We start from the raw sequence: 26,097 nt of genomic DNA on the forward strand, positions 1-26,097 counted from the left end.
TGGGGTCGCTGACATTTTGGTGTACGTAATGCATTAGCTGTTCTAAGTCCTCAGACATGGATTTTCAGTTCTGGTCACTGTGGGCTCATCTGGCTTACAGTATAGTTTTTGGCTGTGAGATTCCTGTTACCTTTATACTATGTGTCATGTTGCCACAGCAACCTGCACCATCTGGTTTGTTGTTTCTGCAGTCACCCCAATCTTATTTGATTCCAATTGAAATGCTCATACCATCAGTGAGAAAAGTCAGAAGAAACTGGTAATTTTTTGCTATTATTACATGTTCTCTGAAAATCCAAATGCTTTGTATAGTACATCACATGTGGAAGTACCTGTACCTTAACCACATGTGCACTGTGGTTCATACTGTACCTCTCCACATAGATGCTTTTGTTGGTTCCCAGTAAGTAGAGGCTGTTGAGGATTCTGTAGCAGGAAACCTGGACATCATCCACTGGAGGGAGAGAGGCAACCGAAAAAGAACAGTAGTTTAATAGCTGTTTAAAATATTTTCCTAATAATAGGAATATGACAGCTGTAAGACACCATCCTCTCTTTTCTTTAATTTCATGGGATAAAACAACCCCTCTTTAATTCCAAAGTGAGGAGGTGAGTGTCTCACCCAGGACCTATACAAACTGACCTCTTTGCCCAGATGAGGGTTGGACAGCCGGACACTGATCAAAATTAAACACTGACAAAATGGAGGTTAAACAGGCCTCCTGAGAGGCCATTTCTGACAGAATAATGAAAATTATTGCCTGAACAAAAAGCATAAATGATTTTGGGGTCATCTGAAACAGAGAAAGGACCAGATAACTTCACACACATTTGGGCCAGAAAACTCCCTTTGTGGTCTCCTTATCACCACAGACCACCGTCATGAACTCTGGCTCACATTCCTGAGTGATACCTTACTGTTTCTCTTGTATTTCAGCCAAATCTGAGCCAAATCTCAATTTCATGTAGATGAAATGTCTAATCATTATGTAAATGTAATGTTGTTTGTCATAAAAATGCATTAAGAATGGTAGAACTTTGATAACTGTGTGATGATCTATTGAAGAGATACAGTATTAAATTCTGATTTTATTAAATTTTACAACATGTCACATACTGCCCTCTATTGATAAGGTTAGAACTTCATATCGAATTTTTAAATGTTATGATAAGAGTTGATGAATGTTTATATGGTCACTATGCAATGATATTTTAAAAATCACCTAAATGTTTAACTTTTGCTCTACTAACCTGATTGACTGAACGATTATATCTTGATAGGCATATTAGACAAGAGGTCATGTTGAATATTTTTATATAACATGAAGTAAGAATTATGTTAAATTTATATTTGAAATTATTTCTGAAAGATTATCTAGTCACATAATTGTTTAACTTTTATTTCACTATGGTACTAACATCTAGACTGTTTGAGAAGTTAAATCAATGAAGGTTGAATGTCTAAATATCATGAGAAAAGAGTTAATGTGAATGTTAATGTTTGGTCTATTCATATACACACTGTATATATACACTATGTTTTTAAATGGCTTGACAATATACTGCGGTCTACAATGTTGATAGGAAGGACTGACTTATTATGAAACAAATGTATGACGCCAAATTGTTTTTCTGAATACTTTACAATACATTATTATTTACAATTTGACATGAAGTATTCAGATATAGAAACTCTGAAGTGAGATTATGCACGCAAAACTTAAACTAAGTCACTAGTTTCCAAATTGCAGGCTGCTATCTCAAGTCAGAAGTATCAGCCACACTTTAAAGTCTCTGGAGAACAAAGAAAATAAATACTCATAAGAACTTTGGTGCGAAAACTCTGCCTGTCTTGTCCTAGCTGATAAAAAACAACCTCAGAGGAATTTCCTTTTGAGCTGGTCTCCAAAAACTCATGAGTTAAGACACTTCTATTTTTTCTCAAGACATCTCTTTTCTTTTTTCGACTAAGTATGCATGTATTTTAATCTTTTACTGAAACAAGTTCAGTTTGTTTTTGTTTTATTTGTAACATTGAGTGTTTTCATTTCTCATGTTTTCACTCGTAGTATTTTACTATTGAAGTTACGCTGACCCACGTGAAGTCCTACCCGAGCCTGGACAAACATTGAATCTAGTCCGATTAAACTTTCTTCAGCATTAAACTGAGATTACAAGATTTAATTTATTTTAAGAAGTCGTTGTTGTGATTTCCTCTGAGCACAGCAGACAGAGTTCTCTGTTTTAAAAAGAACTTATGGTTTTATGAAACTGATTAACTGATCAAATTGAGAATTGAATTCAGAGTTTAATGTTTCCTCCGGACATTAAAGATTTCCCTTTAAGGAGGTGGTGCCTGAACTAGGATTTTATCTTAATTAAAGTAGATTAACCCCTTCACAGGAAATCTATGTCATGTTGAGATTCTGCTATTATCCTCCAGTTAAGGTTTTTCTTAAATGATACCCAAATACATGCATTCAAGAAGAAGACATTTGAAGACATTATCTGTAGAATTGTTCCCTTTTCACCCCTTTCACCACAAGACAAAAAAGCTGAATCTCATTGTCAGTACGCACATATGAGATCTTCTCCAAACATGTTCTGTCCGATGTGTTCGAACAGGGAGGAGAGGACAGGCAGCAGGGCGAAGGTGGTGTAGTTGATGATTTGAGTGACTCCTCGGGGCTGCTCTCTGCTGTGAGTGAACTGGCCGAGCTTCAGGTTCTCCTGCGTCTTCTCCAGATCCTCTGCTGCACTGTCAAAGTACGACCGCAGTGCTGCTTTCACTGACTCCAGACCAGTCTTCATCACTGTCCTGATATATGGGGAGAGTTACATTTTGCATGGTTATTTTTGCAAGAGAGAGTTCATTGAACCAATTGGTGAAACAGAGCAGGAAAACACACACATTCAATAAATGCTAAAAAAAAGTCATTTAAACATGAAGACTCAAGACATTTCAGAATAAGAAAGGAAAAGAAAATAAGACAGAGCAACAGATAAAAAAAAGCTATCAACACAGGTGAAACTTCAGAATAAACTTCTGTCAAAGCAGGAGCCTGAAGCTACAGCAAAAATGTCTAGAGAATGTCAACATTCAAAGTTTACTGTGGCTTATAACTTTCCAACCAATTTGAAATCAAAATTGTCAAAGTTTTTATCTTTTATATTACAAAACGTGATAGCTCAGTGGTTGCTATATAAGATTGGTTCTAGTCTGATTCCTTCTGATGAATGTGAGCCCTACATATAGCTACATAACAAAATACACAAAAATAAAAACATAATAAAATACTACTATTACATATACGGTTTCTTTCATATGTTTCTTTGATTGCAATCATACAAGCTTAGCCAAGTCAATATTTATAACCCAATAAGACAATCAATGTTTCTTTGGTCTGTACAACGCAACAACAATAATTCACCACGCTGTAGCCATAGTCGTTATTTCAATGTTTTCAGTTCATGAAAGTTCATTGTAACATTTTGGTTGCCTAAAAAGTCTTGTTCAGTGTTTGGCTGTACTAAGACCCTCTAAAGAGTCAGATGTTCAGTTTTTCCAGTAAGTACATTTTGTTTCAATGGTCTTCAGCCTGCTTTTTGCTAGCTAAAATTAGCATTACCATTAGCATTAGCATTATCACAGTTAACCATAAACTGTAAATGCACCATGCTAACCAAGCTACCAGCTAGCTTTGGGGTAAGCTCCACCCTCTTGTCCAAATATGGTAATTTCTCATCGCTTCTGGCTCTAAAAATCCAAAATGGTGACGGTCAAAATACCAAACTCGAGGCTTCAAAATGGGAGTCCACAAACCAACAGGTGATGTCACGGTGGCTATGTCCATTTTTATACAGTCTATGTTCATACCCTATTGGGAGCCTTTCAGAAGTGGAGCGACTGCAGTCAAGCCAGCCGCCTTTTAAATTCAGTTGCACTGCTACAGCAACATTTCTGAGTACACTGCAATACAACACACAGTACACAATACACAGCCCACTTTCATGCTCAGTCCTCAGCTTATACTTGACATCTGTGGAAAACTAAGACTTGTCTAATGATTTACTAAGTCACCTCTTACTGTCTTTATGAAATGAGTAAAGGAGGACAAAGTTTAGGCTATGTATGCAACATGGAGATCAACGCATCAACTTCTTTAGTTATTACACCACCTTCTGGTATATGTGAATGTTACACATAGAAAAGGCAGGAGTTCTTCCTCCCTGTAGGGGCCAAACATCGATGATACAGCTTTAAATAAAGGTGCAGGTACAGGTAAAATGCTAAATAACTGTAACTGGGTTATTAAATTCAATGCATATTAATTATTGGGTTTGAGAGAGCAATGGTAGTTTGGGGTTTATTTAAATGAATGGTGTTAACCAGGAGGATAGCTTGGTTAGCTCATGTTTTAAAATTGTACAAAAGTAGAAGTAGGTGGGAAGATTAATAGATTCGAGCCAAAAAATCTGTGGCTTGGTCTGAAGGAATGAACTAAAGGGAGCAAAACAATTTTAGAAACAAAAGGCGAGTATAGCCAGGAATAAAAGAAGTTAGGAAGGAGTTGTGGCTAAAACACTGTCTAAAAAAAAGCAGTGGTGAGACATTTTAATCGGCCTTTACTGTAGATGTGTATTTCCTAATACAGTTTGTTGTCTCGCTGTGCCATGCCATTTAAGTTTCTCATCATGAACCATTTTAGTTCCTACCATCACTGTGTGTTCAGACAGAAGGTGAGGCAAATTTTGAAGGCCTCGCGTACAAAGTCAATGTACAAAGGTGCAATTAAACACAAATTCACCCGGGATGGCACAAACTGACACATTTGAGCAAATTCAAAATGTTTCAACTTGAGCAAAAAAAATTGTATGCATCATGAATCTGATTTGTATAGACACAAGAGGAAAAGGGAGAGAGAGGGAAATAACAAAAAATTTAGTGTCTGGTGAGTTCTGAGATCAGTCATAGGCAGAGCTGAACACAAACAAACATGCACATTCCACACGCATGGTCAGTGCATCCATTGCTAGCTAGCTAACAGCCAGCATCTGATGAGTCGGTGCATTAGCTGCTACCTGTCTGAACACATCTATAGAGTTCCAACACAAACTCTAGTTGAGTTGTTAAACCCAAAATGCTCACTGAACTCATATGGCAATTTCACATTGAAAGGACATTGTAATTGTCTTGTCTTTGGAGTGTAGTCTTGTATCATTCCATTCTTCATTTTAAATTCAGTTTCAGATCATTTTCTCACAGTTTAACTGTAATATTTTGGGATGTTCTGGGTTTGCTGATCAGTCCCACCACTGAAGCGCACTTCTTCAGCTCTTCTTTAATTGTAGTATGAACCTAAAACACAGTCCTGGCTAATGATAATTTGACAAATGAATAACATTTTTAATATGGGTTGAGCAATCCAATTTGCTGACTGACAAAGAGAGCATAGGCTACATGACAATGGGTCACCTCAATCAGTAAAACTGCCTACCACACCTGCAACATACAGGCGAAAGACTGCTAGCTTAGAACATCAACAGTATAAGCAATGAGGTAGATGCTTGATGTATTAATGATCAGCACTACATTTACGGAGAACAAAGGAATACCCTCATGGTAGAGGTACTTTTGTTTTTGATGAAAAAACAGGGCTGTAATTATTTATTTTCACACCCATGACAAGCAATAAGCATGTTGTGGAAGCAAACTTCATCCTCATTCAGGAAACAGTCAGCAGCAGCTCAGCATGGACACCACAGAGCATATATATACTGAACTGAAAGCTTTGCAAGCCACTCTGAGGATTCTAGTCATCCAAAGTCACTGAATATCTAGAGGTGCTAAGTCATAGGCAACTGGACTTGCTTTAGATTCTTGAAGACATTTCGCCTCTCATGCAAAAGGATTCTTCAGTTCTGACTGACTGGTGGGGAGTCCAGGTATTTAACCTGTGTAGTGTCATTCACACCTTGACAGCTGTTGATTGTCACAAGGGGTTGTTAGTCCACCTGGCTGTCATGTGAGAGATGTAAAGTGTCATAAAACTCAAGGGCTGCATCTGAAATCACTCCTCGTTCACTATTCCCTACTCCCTATATAATATACACTCAATCGTGGTGACTCACTAATCATCAATTTGCATCATCACTGTCAGCTGTAGAGTCTGGTCAGAGTTGCACAACAGTAATTTTAGCATCTATAAATATAAATATGGCACACTGCAATGTGGGGTTGTCAGCAGAGAGAAGTGTACATGCTATGGATACTACTTTTTGTCTGTGGAATTTTGAGGGCTTTATACTGTAGATACATTTACACACAGAATTCGGACACTCAAATAAAATGACAACAGTGAATATAGTCCATTATTTTGTAAATTGGGAGCAAACACAGCAAATGTGTGATTTCAAGGCACTAGTATACTCCATCAGGAGCACTTGTTGGATGGTCAGATAGTTATGGAAAATCACTCCATTCAGACATGGGTGAATGTCAGCCATGTCTTCAAGAATCTAAAACAAGTTGCCTTTGACTTAGCCCTTTCTAGATATACAAAGTGAAGAATGTTTGAATATGCACTCAGCTGTTACAATATGTTGGTATGAGCCACATGGATGGAACTATTCAGTGCAAATACTTAACTTTGCTGAGGAAAAGAAGTGAGGTCTGATCTTCAGCAACCTCAATGTGATGTGCAGACATTGCATGCGATGAAATCCTTGAGCAAGGAAAGCCATACTGTAGGTGTCATTGTGCCCAATGATGAAGATGTCATCTCATTCCCCAAAGGACGACCTCTCCACTAGAAGTTTCAGAGAACCAGGATTACGACAGCAACCCAAGTTTCTAGGCTTGAAGTAGGCATTAAAACTATGGGTGAGGCTAAGTATCATGAATTGCTGTCTACGCAGAGTGCTAGTATGGTCTGTATTTGCACCAGATGGCTGCACAATGTAAACAATTATTTCCTTAACAAGCCTTTATGAAGGCTAACTTTGTTGCCAGAGGTTTAGATAGAGCTGGTCGTCTGGAGATTCTTAAACTGACCCAACCCAAGATGATTGAACACTCCAGCAACCAGTGCCACCAATTGGAAAAAAGGCAACAGAAAGAGTGCAACACACACATCACTGAGTACTCTTTGCCACCAGAAGAATGTTGGCATCACTGTTGCTATTTGACCCTAATGAAGTTGGTTTTGGCTTATTTGATTAGACAGTGTTCCGTACAAGCAATAACAAAAAATGGCTGAAATTGACTCTACTACATTTATTGGACCTGTCTTGACTAATGGAACTCTGGATTTAATGTTTCTGTGTGTGAAAAGCTATATACCAAAATGTGACCTTAACTTTGAACTATTGTGAGACTAGACGGATTGCATGAAATTTGTGTAAAGGTACACTGGAGAATTTTGTACCAACTGATTAATTTCGATCAAGATCTTTACTACATAGTAGAGAGACCCAATGGGTCCAAACAAGGTTTGATGTTGATTTGAGGTCATTTTATTGCAGAACGTTTCGGCGTTGGGTTAGTTTCAGGTATGGGTATTTTCAAGTTTAATTTATTAAGGAAAATGTTTCTCTCTCTGACTGTGTGTGTATATACATGATGCCCACTGGGAAGCAGGATGAGAGAGAGCGTAGATAATATGTTGCATTAGCCTCGCAAGATAACACAACCAGTAATGGATAAAAAATATCTAAAAATCTTGCTACAGTGGAGTTGATGAAAATTCCTGATTAACCATTATCAACATGTCGGTTTTCATAAAATATGACAGTTCAACAGTGCCCCTTTGAAGCTTGGCAACCGAACAAGCACAAAGATAAGAAAAGACTGAGAGTTAAAAGTCTTATGAAACACAGCTGTTACACCAAGCAGCTTTTGCTAATAACAGCCAAACTGCAAACTTGCAGCCGTTTTTGTCCTGACATTCATTGGCTAAAGACAAATCTGTTGCACATACCGGTTCTTGCTTGCATCATAACAGGTTTTCTGCCATTTTTACTTCTGTACAAAATCGTTTTACTCTTTTGCTCTTACAGGGGACATATCATACACATTTACATGTCTAATCTGGGGCTCTATTGGAATATCTTTGCATGATTTATGCTTCAAAAACTCACACTGATCCTTTACAGAGACCCTCAGTTCAGCCTCTGTCACAAAGAGGCTGTTTTAGCTCCTGTGTCTTTAAGGACCCTCTGTTCTGACTGACCAGCTCTTGGAAGCTGCCACTTGGGAGACTTCCACCGGCTCTGAAGGTTACATCAATAAACCATGGAACAAACTACAGTATAGGATTTCACTACTTTTTCTTGTTCTTTACTCAAAATGCCAACTGAAATCCATCCATACATGTTCAAGCCAAAATCCAATCCGAAATACGAGCATGGACAACGCAAACAACACATGGAAAAACCGTAGCCACATGTAGTCGAGTACAGCGTAGAAAGCCTCCTGAGGCAAAATTGTGATTTGTGATATTGTTCTATACATTCAAGTAAAAATGGACTTGACTTAAAATTGACTTAAAATCTATAAAAACATAAAAATAAATAGAACTATCAAAAAAACATGCTTTACCATTTGGACAATAGCTCTAAAATGTAAAATATACACAAGTGAAGTGCAAATATTACCTTTGGTTATAGTGACTGGCTCTTTCCAGGTTTGGTATGATTGTTTGGATTGTACTATGCATGTACGTTCTGTATATGTATGTATTTATGTTTATTTATGTTTGTCCACTTTTTTCATTTGTAGTTGTACAATCTAGTTTATGTTTCTCCACAGTAGCCTGATGACGCTATCAGCATTCATCTTTGAAACATGTACATAGGACAACATTTGTATTATGTGTCAATCAACACTGGCTTGGACAAAGAGTTTCAACTTAAATGTAGTCCAATGTAAACTTGGTGTTATGACCAGGGGCACACACATACAGTACGTCACAGCTCTTCTCTTTCCTTACCTGGCATCCAGGCTTTGTCCCAGTATCTGTAGACAGTTGACTATGGATGTGGCATTGTTACCTGGAAAGAAGAGAGGATGATAAACAACTGTACCTAGTTGAAAGAGTTTGGGGGTCATATCTGGGGATATAAAGAGTCAAGCACCAAAGCCCACTGCAACAAAAAACAACAGTGTCTACCTGTTCAAATCAATAAGAACTATCTGCCTGGGGGGGATATCTGAAGAATTACATCCCTCATGTATGTGCTTTAGTAAATACAACAGCAGATCATCATATTCAAAGAAAAGAGATGTTCCTTGAAAAATAAAAGCTTAAACAGTCATATTCAAAATTGGGCATATCACAAGCCGTCTTACACTGTCAACAGTAATGAAAAGCAACAATTAAAAATCAACATGGTTGATATTCTGACAGCCTGAAGAATACCAATAATAAAAATATTTCATTTGCCCAAATGTGTCTCTTTGTCCAGTTGTGTTGGGGTTTAGTCTGCAGAAATGAACATCTTTTTACTTTGAGGACATGTTGGAATGCTCTCAGCATTAGGACATCAAACAACAAGTTGCATCACACAACACACACAGCTGCGGAGCAGAGGATGAGTAAACACACACCCGCAATATCATGCTTGCATGCACACACACACACACCCATGCACACACTATTTAAGGATGTTCTTATGCTTTCTCATGTTCATCCTCTCTCTCTCTCTCTCTCTCTCATTCTCTCTCTCCTCTATATCCCACACAAACACATTTTATTGTTATTTATGATCACAAACTGTAGCAAACACTTGTATATCAACAGATGCAAAAAGGATAATGTTTTTTATAATGTGTCAGATAGCAGTAGCCAAACATCTATATATTACACAACAATAACTGACAGTTAAAATCAACATGTGATGAATAAATGATGGCAAATATTGTACGTGTTTAATGGTGAAAACATATTTATATATTCAGTTTGTCTTTAATGTCCTGTGATTAAAAACATATTGAAGCTGTTAAACTGTCAAAAACCAAAAGCTGGCATCAAATGTCTAATCAGAATTTTTATCTTGTTTTTAGCCTATTATAGTTAGGCAAATTTCCTGTATGCCTCTGTACCAAAACTCTAGGTGGTATCAGCACTACTACTGAAATTTTTAAAACGACACCCAGCCCTACCAGTGACAGATGACCATCTGAATGTAAATATGTGGAAAATATGACAAGATCATGTAATAGTTCATGGATTTACAAGGTGAAAAGAACAACCAGAATGAACCAACTAAAAAAGAGTAGTCCACAGTGGATTATGCGATACTGAGCACCACAAGGGATACACCATTTGGGCAAAAGCAGGCATCACTTTCTCTGCTGCACTTGGACAAGCCTTTGAAATGGGACAGGTTTTGTCAAGCCACTATCACATATTCTGTTTTTAAATACAGACATTACATACGCATGTCAACAAACTTATTCTTTTTATTCCTAATACAGTGAGGCTATGGCATTTGTCCGGGAACATCTAGAGATCATGTTTCATTTCATCCAGCAAGGAATGTAATGATATGACTACCCAATTCATCCCAAATTTTCTCACATGGACAGATACATATATGGTCACGACTCCTGGACTGGCTTGTCATGAACCCATTCATACTGCACTCATCCGACATTCAGTACTTGCTTTTTGTCTCATCAGCCAATCATCCTTTTCAGGAAAAACAGTAGATGTGGAGCAGAAGTGCAAGCAATAGGCATAAACCGTCCTTACCAAATAAGGATATCCTATGTCTGACAAGAACTCCCAGTTTGCAGAAAAGACTGAAAGGATTTGATTACAGGAGAGAGGAGGCAGAGAGGGAAGCAGAGAAAGGGATAAAAGAAAGGTGTGAGACATTCAAATAAGAGAGACCAAGAAGAGAACAGAGAGAGAGGAGGAGAGACATAAAGACACACAGCCTGATGTCAAGCTGTTGAGACTTCAAACTGCTCTGGTACCTTCATACACATGTTGTCAATTAGAAACTGTGGTTTTATTCAACATTTAAGCAATAATACATGAGAGAGTGCTACACCCCGCAATAATAATCTATCTACCTGCTGTTGTACTGTTTGTCACACTCACCTGGTCACCATCTCCTTCTCCTTGTTGGAGGCGTGGCCACCACTGCTGATTGGATGGATGGCTGTGGACAGGAAGTACAGCCGGTGGTTTTTGAAGTATTGATCCACCAATGGCAAGACAACCTGTGGGTTAAAGGGCATACTGTAGATACCACAAACTGCACCAGTGAACCTGAGTTTAGAAGTAATTAGAATTAATAGCATGTTGTTTCTGGCCATTGCTGTTTCATTGACTACGAGCCATGATGAAAGTTCAACTTCAACTTCGTTAGGAGTTCAACCTGGAGGACATGTTGAGATGATGACAACAACAATGTATATATCGAGATCACGTTTTACAAATCTCTCGTGACTCACGCCAGGTACAGCAACACTGTATAGTTAAAACAGTATAAAAGTACAGCTGTCTACAGCCATATAGACCAATATTATTATATGGTTTCAAGAAATATTTTTCTCAAACATTACCAAAACAAAAACTTAACTGACATTTTGATTAATGCACTAAATACCTTTCCAAAGAACTTAATCTGTTGTTCATGAGGAATCTTCTCTCCCTTCGGCCTTGTTCCCATATCTAAACAGAGTCAAAGACAATAATTCTGGTTAGACTTAGCTACATAAAGACATTTACATCTGCAGTTTTGTGCCTTGGGTGGCTGTTGAACTCACATTGTGTGGTGCTGGTTTGTCTCCACACCATTATTAAAAGGCTAAATGCTACTTCTTTGAGGGAGTGAATGCTGTCAAGTGCAAACTGGGTGTTTTGACAATTTGCATTGCCTACTCTAAAAAAATGTATGTGCAGTTACATTAATAATATATCATTTACACAGACATACATTGCACTTATTATATGACCACCAGGTAGCTACTCTGTACATTGTTGTTATTTTGATAATTTCTATTTGTGCCAACCTTTAGGAATTCAAACCAGATTTCAGTTTCACGCCTTGCATACACACTGTGTTATATTCACATCTGAACTGTCATCTGTCTATTATTCATTAGACAACAGAAGAGTCTCACCAAACTCCATCATGTGTTGGTGGGCTTGGTCTACGTATGTGATGAGCTGCTGAAGGAAGGTGTAGGCAAATCGTTTCTCTATAGCTGGAGTGTCCAACTCCTGCGATTTCACACCTCTGGAAACAACAAACACAATTTTAAGGGAATTTAAAGGAAAGGACAATTTGGAAAGTACACAAATTTTTCATCTTACCCAGATTCAAATGAGAGGATACATATTAATTTCATAACTTCAGAAAGCTATAAGATGTGTCTAGCCTAGTTTAGCACAAAGACTGGAAGCAGGAGGAAACTGCTAGCTTAGCTCTTTCAAATGTGAAAAAAATAGTCTCCACCTCCCAGCACCTCTAACGCTGTATTATCTGCAAGTTGTATCTTGCTTATTTAAAATGATAGAAATAATAATGTATAAAAGTGTGGTGGGAACGCCAACTACAGTATTTTTTGACCAACAACAGCTAGGCGGAGTGAGTGGATCCAACATCCCAAAATACCTACTTGCTAGCTAAGAAGATAGATAAAGACAATACTTTATTTATCCCAAAGGGAAATTAAAGAATTAAGATGAACATGATAATAAGACAGCTTTGAAAATGTTGGGGTGCATTTTTTCATTTTTAACTGACCCAAGCTACAAGTTTCCCCCCTGCTTACAGTTTTTGTGTTAAGCTAGGCTAAACTTATCCCAGACCTATTTCTGTGCTGGAAACACAGATTTAACAAATATCAATGACATTTGACTCATTTTAGTAGCATACTTCCCAGATCATCAAAAATCTCTTGCACACCTGTGTAGTCTTTGTGACAGGTGTGTTGGTGGAGTAGCCACGTACTGAAAAGAGGAAGAGACACCCGCACACTGTCTTCACTTGCTCAATAAAGATACTTTAATATATACCACATTTTGGTCAACGACCTCCTTCAGGTATAGGAAGTAGCATACTTCCCAACATGTCAGTGTCCCTTTAGGTTTGTGAAAACAGATACAGTAGAGATACACAGTGCTGCACACACTGTTATCAAATACTTCCTGTTGTAACATTCAGATACAAACATAATGAGATCTGTTGTTTTGCATTAAGCCATATTTTATAACTCATTTATACTCATCAACATAAATAAAGTTAAATAAAGTTTGTGAACCCTTTAGAATTTGCTCTATTTCTGCATAAATATGACCTAAAACGTGATCAGATTTCCATTCAAGTCCTAAAACTAGATAAAGATACATTAGTTAATCAAATGAGACAAAAACCTTACACTTGTATGTTTATTTATTGAGGTAAACGATCCAATGTTACATATTTGTGCATGGCAAAAGTATGCGAACCTCTAGGATTATCAATTCATCTGAGTCTTCACTATCAAAGTCTGAGCTTCACAACATAGGTTTTTGGAAGTGTGTCATGGCTCAAACAAAGGATATTTCTGAGGATCTTAGAAGAACAGTTGTTGATGCTCACCAAGCTGGAAAGGGTTACAAAACCATTTATAAAGAGTTTGGAGTCCACCAGTCAATTGTCAGGCATATCATGTACAAACTGAAGACATCCAACACCACTGTCACCCTCCCCAGCAGTGATTGAACAACAAAAATCACACCAGGAGTGTAAGAGGCGTGTAATACTCAGGGAGGGCACAAAGGACCCCGCTGAACATCAATGGTGTGCATGGCAAAGTTGAAAAGCCACTTCTCTCCAAAAAGAACATTGCTGCCATCTATGGTTCATTCAAGACCATGTGGATAAGCCAGAAGTGATTGGAAAAATATGCTGTGGATGGATGAGACCAAAATTGAACTTTTAGGATTGAATGAGAAGCGTTATGTTTGGCGATGAGCAAACACTGCATTCCAGCATAAGAACCTTCTCCCATCTGTGAAACATAGTGTTGGTAGAATCATGGTTTGGCCTGCTTTGCTGCCTCTGAACCAGGATGGCTTGCAATCATTGAAGGAGCTATGAGTTCTGAGTTGTACCAGCAAATTCTACAGGAAAATGTCAAGGTATCTGTCTGTGAACTGAAGCTCAACAGAGAGTGGGTCATGCAGTAAGACAATGACCCTAAACACACAAATCGTTCTACCAAAGAATAGTTAGAGCAGAAGAAAGATAATGTTTTTGAATGGTCAAGTCAAAGTCCTGACCTTAATCCTATAGAAATGTGGAAGGACCTGAAGCAGGCAGTTCATGCAAAGAAGCCAACCAACATCCCTGAGTTGAGACTGTTCTGTTAGGAGGAATGGGCTAAAATTCCTCTGAGCGGATGTGCAGGGCTGATAAACAGTTACCAGGAACGTTTGGTTGAAGTTATTGATGCAAAAGGGGGTCACACCAGTTACTGAAAGCAAGGGTTCACATACTTTTGCCACCCACAAATATGCAAAATTGGATAATTTCCCTCAATAAATAAATGAAAAAGTTTATTTTTTGTCTCATTTGTTTAATTGGGTTCACTTTATCTAGTTTTAGGACTTGTGTAAATATCTGATCACATTTTAGGTCATATTTATGCAGAAATAGAGAAAATACTGAAGGGTTCACAAACTTTCAAGCAGCAGTGCATGTCTATCTATCTATATATATATATACACATATATACATATATATATACACAGCACTGTGCAAAAGTTAGACCCTAGGTGTTTAGATTCTAATCCATTATGCAATACCGTCAGGGAGGTGTCTGATCGGTTCCAAATTTATTCATGACATGACAATGACCCCAAGCATAGTGTCCTGCAACAGATGGTATGGTATGGCCCCCACAGAGCCCTGATCTCAACATCATGGAGTCAATCTGGGATTACATGAAGAAGCACCTGAGATGGCCTAAATAATAAATCCACAGAAGAACATTCTTTCTAGAGGATGGTTACAACTACTTACCTGCAAGTTACCATGAAAAACTGTGTTAAAGTGAACTGAGGAGAACTGCTGCTGTTTTAAAGGCAAAGTTGCTCACAGCAAATATTGATTTCATTTAGGTTTCTGCTGTTTAATCAACTTTGTAAGAAGTTAATTGATAAATTAAAACAATTTTTAGCAATATTTTTGTAAGCATTCTCACTTTACTTTTAGTGCCTAAAACTTTTGCACAGTACTGTATATCTCCAATCTGGGTGTGCAGTGTTTGCGTATATGTTACCTTGACACAGTGTAACCATTGATCTGGAGGAACTTGAGGATGTCTTGTGCTTTTTCTCTGTCTTTGGACTTCTCTTTGGCAGTCAGTGTATCATAGGGAACCAGGAGGGGATGGTTTCCTCCACCTGGACACAACACAGAGACAGCAGGATTGAGAACAAAGATAACAGGCTGATACAAAGAGAACATTGTCAAATTTCCCCACTTAGAATTATCATTAGAGCTACAAGCTCCATAAAGTTGGGGAACCCAAAAGTCTTATTAAAACAACTGGTCAAAATCAAAGCAACAGAGGTTGAGTTATTGTTAGTCCGTAGTGTGGGATGACAAAGCTCCTCCAGATACACAGAAGACAAAACACAACTGTTTTTACAGGCTGAATAGTAGTCCTCATGATGAGTTAACTAATCTTTCTAAAATCAGTGCAGGGCCCCTTTAATTAGATTAGTGGTTTTGTACTGTTTTTATACTTTGATCTTATCTGTACATACTGGTTCAAATTGATGGTTTTAACTGTTTTAATTGTTTCATCAATTGTTTCGTATTTCAAGGAGCAGGGGCAGATCTTACCAATAGGCAGGGTAACTGTCTGGGACCTCAAAATAATAGGCTGGTTAGCCTAATAGCTATAGATTCATTATGATGTTTAGATATGAAACATATAAAATGATGTTACCATTCTAAATCATTCTGTATATAATTTACAAAATGCCTTCAAAGTGTTTCTTTTATCATTGTCAATTGACCACATCCCTGCCAATACAAAAGTGGGTTCCCAGAAAAACTCATGACTCATGAAAAGTAAGAAAAAGAAAAAAGAACAAACATTTACTTTGCAACATTCTGTATCACCAAGGCAATAACAGCAAAACACTGCCTATCCAACATGCTCAACCAACAGCACATCAGACTATAAAGGCTGAACACAACAAAGACATAGACAAAAAGCATCTTTTTATAGCCTATCCAGCCTAAAATACAGTATATTTGTGTGGCAACTTAACGTAAACCCAGTCAGCAGAGGTGTTAAGTTAGACAGAAATCACACATGTAACACATCCCTCATGCATTCATTATACCCTACAGCCATTATTGTTTCAGTACCGGTTAGCTCACGAAAAACCAAATCTGCACATTTAACAGAAAACTGTGTCCTTACACTATTCTCAAATCAATAAAACTTTCCATACCACTTTGATGAGAAGCACCTTGATTTTCAATTCTTGACCGTGCAGGGAAATACCCACAAATTCAGCTGTGAATGTGGTTTATAAATGGCAAATTCAAACCCATAACTGTGAGAACATGATTTCAGTTTCTGACTATTAAACATCTCCTCACAAAAAAATGTTTTAATTTATTAAATACTTGCAGCAATCCCACCACAGCAGAAACAATAAATGCGTCTCCCCATTGAGAGAGATGCTCTCTCAATCCGACAGGATCAGTTAGGATCTAATGTTAATGAATGTTCTGTGTTCTTCTACATATCCAAAAGGTCAGCTGTTACATACACACAGTCTAGGTTCACACAGTGAAATTGTTTGAAGTAAGGCAGCTGTCCTCCTGATAAATCCTGAGCCCCATCAAAAATATTTCAGAGGCTAGAAGTTTAACTCTGTTTCCTCTGAAGAGTTTGCTCTGTTCTGTCAAGTTGATAACTACAGTTTTTAGTAATCAGACAGCCGGAAACAATTTTAACCAGCATGTGTCCATAAGCCGCGCATTTCACGCCTGGTTCTTTTTCCCACTCCACTATCTTTACGTGCAGGGTCTATTTTTGTCAAAAAAAAAAAATTGCAACCACACAAATGGGTCTATAAGCTGCCAGCCACCTGGAGGCTGCAGCTCCCCCAACATCCCTACTGCCCGTGGCTATGAGTGAACCTGCCGGGCTGATGAGTCTGGTGGACTCATTCGATAGAGGCAGTGGAGTTTCTTCTTCCTCAACTCTTTTCAAATAACACATTAAAAACTTTAGCCATGTTGTAGCGTTAATGTTACATAGCCTGAAAGGCCAGCAAGTTAGTTGGCTAGTGGCAGCTCAGGAAGGTCTGTGTGTCAGAACCAATTACATTGACTTCCATGACTTGTTTCAAGAGTTCCATTTTAATCAGATGACAAATTCAACACACACGTCAAGTCAACAACAAATCAAGTTTATATTTATTTATTTCCTTATATGTATTTAATATTTATTGTTACAGAATGTATTTTGATCATTCTGGCTGGTTGGGCCAGTGAGTAATGTGGGTGGGCCAGTGCCACTCAGGTCCATTATTGGCTATGCGCCCCCCCTGCACACAGATAAACAAACTATTCCATCAGAGGAGGCACATTACATGCTGAATCTCTGAGGCTTAAACCTCGAGGTAACACACACCTCAACATAACTTCAAATCAGTTCTCACAGTGAGCATTCCTAAAGAAAATAAATGAGAGGAAATGAATGATTAATGTTTTAGCCTAAGCAGCATTTTGATGAGTAATGGCTCATTCTCATTCCAGTTCAGCAACAGGTCAATTTTCCAAGAATTTTTCATAAACTGTGCTAGAGTCAAAATGCCACCCACTGATTTATTTCAGAGGCAATGTGTTTAATTTTTAGAAGGCAAAATCAAGCCAAGACTCACAAAGTTCCAACAACCCAGAACTATTTTGTGACTTTTAACCTCACTCTATCTTTGAATAACACATTAGAGAAATCACCCAAACACATTTTTTCCACTTATGAAACATTTCTAAAATGATTCTGTAAGTGGTTTATGCCAAAACTTTGATTCATTGTTTTTTTTTTACATCCAGTGATGGCAACAATATTAATTTGATGGCGATGTCAGACAAGGAAAAGCTTTTGTGTGGATATGTTGTATTGGATTTACCTTTGGCTTCCAGCTCCATTTTCTTTTTCCTTGCCCAGATATTATGATAATTCTCTGCAAGCAGCTCTGCCATTGACTGGAGAAACACAACATGTGACTCTGTTACACTGCACAGATCCATTCATCTACTTTTTATGTCATTATTGATGCCCAGCTTCCACACAGGAATCATGAGTGTTTCTCTTTAATTGGATCATATATATTATTTTATCCTTGTGTGTGTACAGTAACTTACCTGCATGTCTCTGGACAGTGTAACATTGCTCATGTCAATGGGTCTGGGGCTGAAGGCTGGAGCTCCTTCAAAAGACAGCTGAGGAAGAGATGATCATTTTTTCACGTGATTCTTTTTGTTCTGTGGTGAATGCATGATGACAGATGCTGACAGCTGCATGTTTTCCACCGAGGGTGGATAGTAATTTTGCTTATGTGATGACATCACATGGATACGCCTTTATAATAAAATGTCATCTGTGTGATAATCCGTGTGCGGGTATACCTGGCTAGCCTGTGATATCCTTCTGGACTTGTTATGGAGGCTGGCAGGGTCGCCCTCTCTGATCCTTTCGATGCTCCAGCCCCATGACAGCATGGTCTTCAAAGCCTCTCTGACTGTCCAGCAGTACGACTCCTTATCCTGCAAGAATATAGTCAAACTTCAGACCTGCTGACAGCAAGTCAACACTATGGAAGAAAGTAATAGTAGGAATATAGTAGTAATGTTACTATTAATACATGAAAAACTTTCTCTTTAAATGAACTAATAATGAAATTGAACCTGAGATTTGTACAGATAGTGCATGATATTTCCCCACTACTACTCCACATAAGGGGTTTGTCTGACTCTCATTTAGTCATTCTGTTCTAAGCTGGAACACAGTTGAATGCACCAACATTGAAGTGAAATGACTCAGACAGCTGCATACCTTCTCAGAGAGGCCTTTATATGGTTTCAGTAAAGGGTGGCTTTTGGAGATTTCACACATCTGATCCCCATATGACCAGCCATTGGAAAACTGTAAAACATACAGAGATATTTTAAAATGTAATGATTTTCTTCCATAATCTCACAAATATGTTCAAGAAACAGCATTAAATAGGTCAGTAAGAGGACTACCACAAAGTTTTGTTTGTGAACTTTACCTGAACTCTCACATTCTTACCTTTTCTATACACCATTTCTCATGTTTGTGCTCTGCATATCTGGTTATGAAATAGTCCAGTTTCTCTGGGACAGTCACGCTGATAAAGACAGAAAAGGGAAGAAACACATTTCAATATTTTGGATCTTATGCCGTCAAGTCAAAACCAAGTCAACAACAATCAAGTAAAAAGCATTCAGAGGACTGTGAGGCCTGGGCAGATGTACTGTATGTGTTCTCTGAACTGATTTGAATAATAGTATTCTGCTTTGAAAATTTGAATTTGCATCTGGATTTGTATCAAACAATCATAGATATTTTGCTGAATTTTATTTTTATTTTAAGAAACTGTTTCTAAAATCACTTAGTTCCTTAGTAAACAGTGTGGTGTGTAACAGAAATCAAATGTATCTATTACAGAAGAAATAAATATGTTGTATACTTGGAGGTGTCTGCAGGCTGTGGAGTGAAGTTTCCCTCCGAGTCCATGGACGACTGTTTCTCCATCATGGCCATGTAGTTAGACTCCATGTAGTCTGGAGGAAGAGCTCCAGCCACAGCACTGAGACATGGCAACGCCAGCTTAAACAGCTCCTGGTCATACCGCTAGATGACACACACACACGCGTGCGCACACACGCACACATACACAGACACAGAGACACACAGTGCATAGCATTATAAATCATTCAGGCAGCATCTTAATGCTCGCACTTTAAGTTTAACCTTCTCTGGTTCTGCTCTCACATGTTTAAAGATAATGACTTTGTCTTTAGACCTAGATGTTTGTGTGAAACTTGGTGGAGGATCATTTTTCTTAAGTAACAGAAACTCACCCAACAGTTTATTTTGGCCTTCACCAATCTAAATGAACAGGTAGGTGTTGTCTGATGGTAATGTTCTAAAGGGACCTCTATTCTGATCTTAAAGCTAATGTTCTTCAGTCTCATGTTCCTCTCTGTGAATATACACAGGTTGTCTTCAAGTGTTACAAAGTAAAGCGTCCCAATAATGAAGGCACTGAATTCAAAATTCAAGCCTATCAGGTTGAAGATATCAGCCTCCTGTGACATGTCTTCTCATGACTTGATGAAATGGTTCAATAAACACTTAGATGTAGCCAGTTCTGTCATCCGTGACTACCCAGAAACCCACAGCTCGGCCCTGTCATAGCCTCTTGAGTCTTCCATTCACCAGAGTATAAAAGCAGGGGAATTGAATGTGAAAGAGGTAGCGATGTGAATGCCTGCAGTCTCTAAAAGATGTGTGTTTTTAAAAGCTTTGGCATACCATTCAAAAACTGAGCCACATTTTTCCCAAAAAGACAACTGCTGAGTAGCAGGTGAAGTGGTACCCTGAACCTGAATACAGGTCAGCTGCAGTATATGCCACCAGGCAGCACAACAAGCCTGGCTATGTGCTTTCCTACCACTTTAGCATGCTAATGTTTGTTTTGGAGCCAATTTACAAGCACATAATTGCATGTGCAGTTACAGCATGCAAAAAACAAACAATGGCTACTATTACAAAGGTTGCGAAGGTCAGCCAAACAACTGGCATCCCTACATTAGCAACTACAACTACTGTATTTATATCTAAAACAAATATTCAGCAATATTCTGAATATACAATAGCAATATTTAATTAATCAAATTTGTGAAAAGTCAGTTTACTAGTCATGAGTATGAAACATCTGAAAACAGGTGTATAATGTGTTCTATGGCTCTGGAGGAGCTTTGTCAATCTGATCAAATAACCCCTGATGATGTCATGGTGATGTCATCAGGGTTACTAGCAGAAAGCCTGTACAAACTGGATGTGTGGAGTTTGAAAGATGTGGGTATTTACTGTACCTAACAAAGAGGGTCTAACAAAAAGGTGCTATTGAGTTGCATTATGGGAAATGTAGAACCAATCGTTTTTTAAACTTGACCCATACTAGGGACCAAAAGTGAAAGTATATCCAAATATTATGGAAGTGCAATAGTAAATCACTGGAGTACCGTTTTAACCAACCCTGTCTCCTTAACATGTTTATATACAACTAAACGGTTTTACCAAATATCATTTGTAGGAAATGTCTCTATGGATTCACTGGTAATGTGTTTTCCAGTGTATAAAGTGTGATGTTTTTGTAGCAGTTTGGTTAAAGTCAGGGAAAAATTGTGGTTTGGTTAAATATTGAAAAGGTCAATACACATCCTGTCTCATGTCATGGTTTAATTTTTCAATATTTCAGTATTTTACCAAGGCAACAATTCTTTCCCTAACCTTAACAAAGTGCTTTTATTTGCCCAATTCATAAAAACGCTCATCGGATATTAAATTGCAAGGGTTGACATTGTGTGGAAAAAAATGAAACATGCTGTCAGTGAACATTTTCCTTTGACACATTCTCTTACTTTATCATTTAATTCATTTCATTTTTACTTAATGCGCTATACAAACTACCAGACTTTAAGCAGAGGCTTGAATTACTCACCTTGTGTGACAGAGCATCAAATATCCCCCAGAACAGTTTCCTGGATAGATGAAGTTCTTCATCTGATGCTGCTCCAAAGTTGCCCCAGCCTCCAGCCAGGCAGTAATACTTCCAACATCGCTCATAGTGATTGGTCAACAGCTGGGGAAAGTGAAGGAAGGAAGTGAAGACATTTATCAAACAGATATTTACTGATATTGGTTTCTATTTCTGTAACTAAGGGGCGGCTGTGGCTCAGGAGGTAGAGCGGGTCGTCCACCAATCGGAGGATCGGCGGTTCGATTCCCAGCTCCTCCAGTCTGCATGTCGAAGTGTCCTTGGGCAAGATACTGAACCCCAAATTGCTCCTGATGGCTGTGCCATCAGTGTGTGAATGTGACACATAGCTTAAAAGCGCTTTGAGTAGTTGGAAGACTAGAAAGGCGCTATACAAGTAGTAGAAGTGTGGAAAAAGCAAACATAATAAATACTGTAAATCTATGTATCAAAATGAAATGGCATCTCGATAGAGCTGATAGAATGTTGAACCATTTACCAGGAGAAGATGTGCAGCACAAAACAGTTATCAAGCGAGTGAAATACACAATAAATTTGCATTGAGATGTTTCTGGATAACAATATAAAAAGGTCCTGTAGATTCATCTGAAAAGCACTTTTGAAGTGATCTGATAGATATAAATGTGACGTGTTTCTCACCTTCAGAGGCATCTTGGTGTGTTCATTAAGCAGAGGAACATCAAACACCAGCCTCCTCAGCAGGTGCTGCATCATTGAAGGCCTCAGTTTACTGCACATTATTAAGATGAAATAAATCAGTTTGTACTGTGGAACAAAAGCAGTATGAGAAACAGTATACTAAATACAGAGATAAACATTTCACAAAAGCACACTTGCACTGAGAAGATGATGTGGTGATACTCACAAAATACCAACTCAACACCACTTGTTCTGCTACTTTCAGTTTTAATTCAGGTCTTACCCACAAACAGCCAGTAGACACTCCTCTATGGCGTCTCTCTGGGCCTTGGTAAGGCAGCAGCCTTTGGACAGGCGGTAAACAGTGTGGAGGAGGGAGTCAATCAGTGATGCGAACGGCTCCGTCCCCGCAAACAGCGGTGCACATTTAGTCAGTAGAGGCAACACTGCTGTACACAGATACCTGTTGAGGGCAAGTGCCATGTCTGTGGCACTGAGAGCAACCTGTGACACAAATACAGAGACAGATGAAAGGAAATATGGAGAAAGTATGGTGGAAAAATGTGCATTTAAGTAGAGTGAGATTAAAGAGGAGAAAGGTGTGCTTGTGGCTAACGAGACTACTCAAGACATGTCTAAATTTTATAACTTTTTTTTTTTACATTTCAACTTCAAAATAAACATCTCTTTTAGAGAAGCCTTTTCTTTTAGAAGGAGTCTGATTGTAAGTTTGGATACATTTATAAAATGCTTCCATAGCATTCCAGAAAATGTGGATTGTTGTTGATTATGTGCTGAATTCTGCCATACCACAGCTGTAAAAACTGGAGAGAGTGCATGATAGACTTATTCTCTTGCTGGTTGTGCCATTTAAAGAGGCATTAATTATTTTTGGCCACTTGGGGGCAGTGGAACAACTGAAAACACAACACTGACATATCATCACCTTATAAGTACTGGGGCAGGTAGAGTACAGTATATTAATCAGAGCTTTTCCACTGAAATCAGTTGCCTGCTGCTGCTGGAGACCAGGTTGGAAATCTTTACACCCATTTAAGCCTTTATTAATATTTCAATATGAATTAGTGCAGTTTTAAGGAAATGTTGGTGGGTAAGAGACAACAAACAAGCAGCAGTTGCAAACAGACACACACTCACAGTGTCCAGAGAAGCTGCGGCCCTCAGGTCAGGTAAGAAGCCCACTTCCAGCAGGTGGAGCAGGAAATTCTGGTCTTCTATACCATAGACCCGGTCCAGGAATAGCACCATGGCTGCTTTATGGTCTGGACAGAAACCAGCTGACATGTCTGGCTCCACCACCAACCCATCTACGCATGCACAGGCACACACACACACATAAGAAACAAGACTAAAGGTTGAGCTTTAAGCATTCATAATAACTGAAGTCACTGCATTTTATTTGTCTTTGCACATTTTCATCTGATGCCATACTGGATCTGTTTAAAATCAGGACTCTAATCTGATGTATGTCATTGGCTGTTGGTGGGTTTGCTTACCTTTAGCCAGGCTGGGCATAGAGAATGGAATGCTGATGACCCCCACCAGGTCCTCAATGGGAATAAGAGACCTCAGAATGGCTCTGATGCGGATCGCTTCACCTTTACCAGCATGGATCAACTAATGTAAAATGAGTTAGAGGTTAGTGTGAGTATCTACGTGTGCGTGTGTGTGTGTGTACACAGTGTGTTTTCCCTCACATGCATCTCTGGAGCACAGCGGCCCAGCAGGTCAATGAGGGCAGCATAGAAGGTCATGATGGCGTTCCCCATGTGGATGGTATCATCTTCCTCTTCCTCCAGCATGTCACTGCTACACACACACACACACACACACAAACAATAAATGTCACTGGTGGCTATATATTCCACAGTTCACTCATCCCTTTGAAAGTTGTTTGAAATTCCAGTTTTTCTGAGGGTAACAACCACATACTGAGTGAATACCGACACTTGTGGGTACTGTAGTGTATGAGCTGGTGACATTTGGTGGATTATAGTGCAGATTTGGGATTGATAATACCTGTGTTCAGGTTAGGAGATAATATGATGCAGGTCTTTACAATAGCACTGATATATTGAACTGTGAATGAGCTCTAAATGACTTTTAAATATAGATGCAGTTAAATAAAAGATACTGTGTGAATGTAGATACTGAGTATCTTATCATTACCATGATATAATACTATAAGAGCAGATTAATGAGACGTGGCAGATGATGTCTTACAGCGTCTTGCTGCTCTCTGATGTAGGAGAAGGGCCATCTCGGGAGGAATCCTGAGAGATCTTAATGGCTTCCTCCATCACTGCCAACAGCCCATCACCACCTTCCCCCCGAAGAGCAGGGCCAAAACATTCTGGTCGGCGAATCAGCAACCTCACCACAACATTGGCATTCTCCTCCACACTTTCACCTGGATGCAGAACAGGAACACAGTCTCCGAGTTCATGACAACACACCAACGCCGAACACAAACTACACTAGCAAAGAGGGACTGCAGTTTCTAGTGGAAACCAGCAGATTTGGTTAAATGGTTGACAAGGAGAATATGGACTTGAATGAAGTGAAAATGTTGAAGTTTTTACCATTGCAGAAGACAGCAAAGCGTAGGAAGTCGAGGTAGCGTTCACCCTCCACAGGGTTCCAGCCGATGTCAGGGTATCCTTTACGCACCAGCATCACACAGCTCTGCAGCCCACAACCGGCCAGGTACTGCACCACCTGGACGGCCAGAGAGACGAGTAGAATGTTTCATACTGCAGAATATTTTATACATTATATCATACCTGCTTCCTTCCTTCCTTTTCACATTTTCTTTCTTCCCCACTGGGGCAGGGATCTCACTGCAGGGACTCGCTGCGTCAGTCACTTGTTTAATGGCGTGTTTATAATATATAATATCGATCCTCATCAACTTATAAACAAATTATTTGAGTTCAGTGGTCATCGATTATTATAAATACATCACATGACCTAGACTAGTGCCAGAACTATTTGGCAATTAAATTATTTGTCAATCTATGTAAAATTGAAGGAAATTCTGATAATCAATCAACCCCCTGAACCTTCATGACATATTTTGACACATCTTTTCTTTTTGTGTGTATTAGTGTTTGTCCAACTCACCTTCTCCAAGTCTGGCTCTCTCAAAGCCAGGGCCAACTCATTATTATCCATGACTGATGCTGCAGCCACATCCAGAGGAGTAGAGCCTCGCATGGACGGAGATGCTGAGGAGAGGAGAGAAAAGGAGGAGAGGAGAGGATGAAGAAATGAAAAAAAAAAAGATAAGGAGAGCTTTAAAATATAACTAAGAGGATGAGGAGTCACCAGAAGAACAGAAGTGTATCTGTTCCTGGATACACAGATCTAATTAAACAGCTAATGTTGTCTGCGAGCAATAAAGGATGAAGTTGTAAAAACAAATGGAATTTCACAAAAAAACACAAAATTGCATCAGAAAACAGTACACAGCTTCTGTTTGTACATGCACATGCAGAGAGAGAAGAACTTGCAGCATTAAACAACAACATTATTGAAAGCTGTAAGGAGGGAGTGAGCAGAGAATATGTATTTGTGTCTGCATTCACCTTCT

General features: G+C 38.7%; 1 protein-coding gene across 1 annotated transcript in view; it reads right to left on the reverse strand.

Annotated features, from left to right (window-relative positions):
* The window catches only part of ryr2a (ryanodine receptor 2a (cardiac)), a 185,374-nt gene that overhangs the window by 53,643 nt on the left and 105,634 nt on the right, over nucleotides 1-26,097 (reverse strand). Inside the window, exons 47-69 of the mRNA XM_042397704.1 lie at nucleotides 25,629-25,732; nucleotides 25,088-25,223; nucleotides 24,729-24,915; nucleotides 24,203-24,314; nucleotides 24,002-24,122; nucleotides 23,643-23,812; nucleotides 22,768-22,988; nucleotides 22,485-22,575; nucleotides 21,789-21,929; nucleotides 19,749-19,912; nucleotides 19,328-19,406; nucleotides 19,091-19,180; nucleotides 18,664-18,801; nucleotides 18,400-18,477; nucleotides 18,165-18,240; nucleotides 15,284-15,407; nucleotides 12,137-12,252; nucleotides 11,620-11,684; nucleotides 11,109-11,230; nucleotides 10,755-10,804; nucleotides 8,991-9,051; nucleotides 2,580-2,818; nucleotides 373-454 (exon numbers count right to left, since the gene is read on the reverse strand). Of these exons, the coding sequence (XP_042253638.1) occupies nucleotides 373-454; nucleotides 2,580-2,818; nucleotides 8,991-9,051; nucleotides 10,755-10,804; nucleotides 11,109-11,230; nucleotides 11,620-11,684; nucleotides 12,137-12,252; nucleotides 15,284-15,407; nucleotides 18,165-18,240; nucleotides 18,400-18,477; nucleotides 18,664-18,801; nucleotides 19,091-19,180; nucleotides 19,328-19,406; nucleotides 19,749-19,912; nucleotides 21,789-21,929; nucleotides 22,485-22,575; nucleotides 22,768-22,988; nucleotides 23,643-23,812; nucleotides 24,002-24,122; nucleotides 24,203-24,314; nucleotides 24,729-24,915; nucleotides 25,088-25,223; nucleotides 25,629-25,732 (2,767 nt within the window). The remainder of the gene's footprint in view (nucleotides 1-372; nucleotides 455-2,579; nucleotides 2,819-8,990; nucleotides 9,052-10,754; nucleotides 10,805-11,108; nucleotides 11,231-11,619; nucleotides 11,685-12,136; nucleotides 12,253-15,283; nucleotides 15,408-18,164; nucleotides 18,241-18,399; nucleotides 18,478-18,663; nucleotides 18,802-19,090; nucleotides 19,181-19,327; nucleotides 19,407-19,748; nucleotides 19,913-21,788; nucleotides 21,930-22,484; nucleotides 22,576-22,767; nucleotides 22,989-23,642; nucleotides 23,813-24,001; nucleotides 24,123-24,202; nucleotides 24,315-24,728; nucleotides 24,916-25,087; nucleotides 25,224-25,628; nucleotides 25,733-26,097) is intronic.

This window comes from Thunnus maccoyii, chromosome 20 (assembly GCF_910596095.1).
Source record: "Thunnus maccoyii chromosome 20, fThuMac1.1, whole genome shotgun sequence".
Lineage (NCBI taxonomy): Eukaryota > Metazoa > Chordata > Actinopteri > Scombriformes > Scombridae > Thunnus > Thunnus maccoyii.